Source organism: Gavialis gangeticus, unplaced genomic scaffold (genome assembly GCF_001723915.1).
Source record: "Gavialis gangeticus isolate Ggan-Ray unplaced genomic scaffold, GavGan_comp1, whole genome shotgun sequence".
Lineage (NCBI taxonomy): Eukaryota > Metazoa > Chordata > Crocodylia > Gavialidae > Gavialis > Gavialis gangeticus.
In genome coordinates this window covers 199144-201194 of record NW_017728964.1, presented here as the reverse complement: position 1 = coordinate 201194, position 2051 = coordinate 199144, and the positions used below count along the sequence as shown (strand labels likewise).

The 2051-nt window shown below is 46.1% G+C and overlaps 1 protein-coding gene across 8 annotated transcripts in view; it reads left to right on the top strand.

Moving 5' to 3' along the window:
* The window catches only part of MYOCD (myocardin), a 120672-nt gene extending 119461 nt beyond the window's left edge, over window positions 1–1211 (top strand). For all 8 annotated transcript variants that reach the window (XM_019501920.1, XM_019501891.1, XM_019501939.1 and 5 more), the window contains one exon: window positions 626–1211. In XM_019501920.1, the coding sequence (XP_019357465.1) occupies window positions 626–1194 (569 nt within the window). In that variant the 3' untranslated portion in view covers window positions 1195–1211. The remainder of the gene's footprint in view (window positions 1–625) is intronic.
* Window positions 1212–2051: the final 840 nt, after the last annotated feature.

Below are 2051 nucleotides of genomic sequence, written 5' to 3'. Positions count from 1 at the left end.
ACAGTGCTGATGAGAAGCCCTGCAGGGAATCACCATATGGAGCTTTGCCTTTGAACATTACCCAAGCCCACTCCTGTTACCTATCACCAATGGGGGTTTCTGTGGTTATTACCAATCCCCATTCTTCCTTGAGATGACAGATCATATTCTTACCCTTCCAGACCACAGCCCATGGCCATAACTCATGCAGCATGCTGCTGGGCCCCAGTCCTCTCCTGGGAAGTACTACTAATGGACAGGCTGATATCATTGGTGGAGTGGGCTTGAAGGTTCAGAAACTTAGTTACAGATGAGATGATCAAGGCTAAGCCATGAGGGACCTTACAAAAGAAGTTGGGTAATTTGTGTTTGAGGAATTGGGAAAGGGGCAGCCAGAGACTAAGTGCAAAGCAGGGAAGGAGTATACAGGTATGGTGGGGGCAGGCAGGGAAGGGGAGGTGACAGTTGTTGTATCGGAGAAGTTGGCAAGATCCTGAGCAGACAGGAGCAAGTGGCAAGGGTTTAGAGAGGAGTCAGAAGTTGTGAGAAAGTGGATTGGAGGATGTGGAGAGTTTGGCCTGTTTGAGAAGTTGTGCAGGCCCTGTAGTACCCCATTTCTAACGGACCTGTTTTATTTTGCCAACAGAAATGCCAGCCAATGCCAAAGAAGATCGTTCTTGTCTTCAGAAAGTACCTCAGATCACGATGTCTTCAGGAAATACCAGCACTTCACTCCCAAAGTCATCAGCTGCCTTTGAACAAGTTTCCTCATCCCAGCTCTCATTTGACCACTGTCCGGGTAGCAGTGACACACACCTTGAAGTCTTACTCAATTCCCACAGTCCCCTGGGAAGAGTCAGCGATATCACCCTCCTGAAAATGGGTGGTGAGGAGTCGCACTTTGAAGGGATGATTGAAGGATTTTCCAGCAAAGCCGCAGATGAACTGTTGACATCCCAGGAGATTTTACAGACTCCCCTCTCACCCATGGAGACCCAATTGTCACCTACTTCTACTGAAGGATCCGGTTTACAAATGAGCTTCACTGAATCTCCTTGGGAAACAATGGAATGGCTGGATCTCACCCCACCAAGCTCAACTACTGCCTTTGGTTCTCTCACCACTGCTGGCCCAAGCATCTTCAATATAGATTTCTTAGATGTTACTGATCTCAATTTAAATACCACCATGGACCTTCACTTACAGCAGTGGTGAAAGGAGATGGCAATAGAGAAAGGATGTGCGATAGAACTCTATATGTCCAAAGCAACCACCCCAAGTCCTCTATTAAGCAAGAGAATGCAAAGACCTGAGATTTGGCCCCAAGGGCTAATGTGCCAACTAGTCAGGGGAAACTGGAGGGGGTTTTCCAGTAAATAACTTGTACCAGTTTTCAGTCACTGAGAATTGTCAGCACAACAACTCTTACCTTTTCTTTTTTTACAATTAAACATCCTTGCAGACTTTATTGACACTTTTTACAAACGATATTTTTCTAAACCAACCTTTTTTTGAGCTTTCAGGTTTTTCCAGTTTTAGCAGCCAATCATATGAGAACTGGAGGAGCTTGTGAGATATAGTGTGGTGAGGAAAACTCATTGAGACACAGCATGATACTGTCTAGAGCAGGGCCCAAGGCAGAGTCATTGCCACCTACATCTTTCTCATCTCCTTTAGGGAATACCGCAAGGCACATCTTAATGAAGTAGGGAAAAAAAAACCCCAAAACAGCTTAGGTTGGAAATCCTAGAGGCAGCAAAGCCTGTGCACTGTGCCCCAGCACACTACTTCATTGTACAATGAAATCCACTTCACTCAGCTTATTGTCTCTGTTCCAGATAGTAACTGATCTAAAATGGCTTGGAAGGCAAGTCACCATAGTCGAGACACAGCTGTCCTGTCAAGGGTGGTGGACTGTGCCACTGGATTTGTATGATGAAACTTGTATGAGTGCATCACACATAGTCACCCCTTGAGAGTGAGTGCTAGGGAGTGGTCCGTGCCTAACAGCTACGTGTTAGATTTTAACCAAACCAGAGTCTGTGACCTCCATGCTGCTCAAGTGCTAGGGG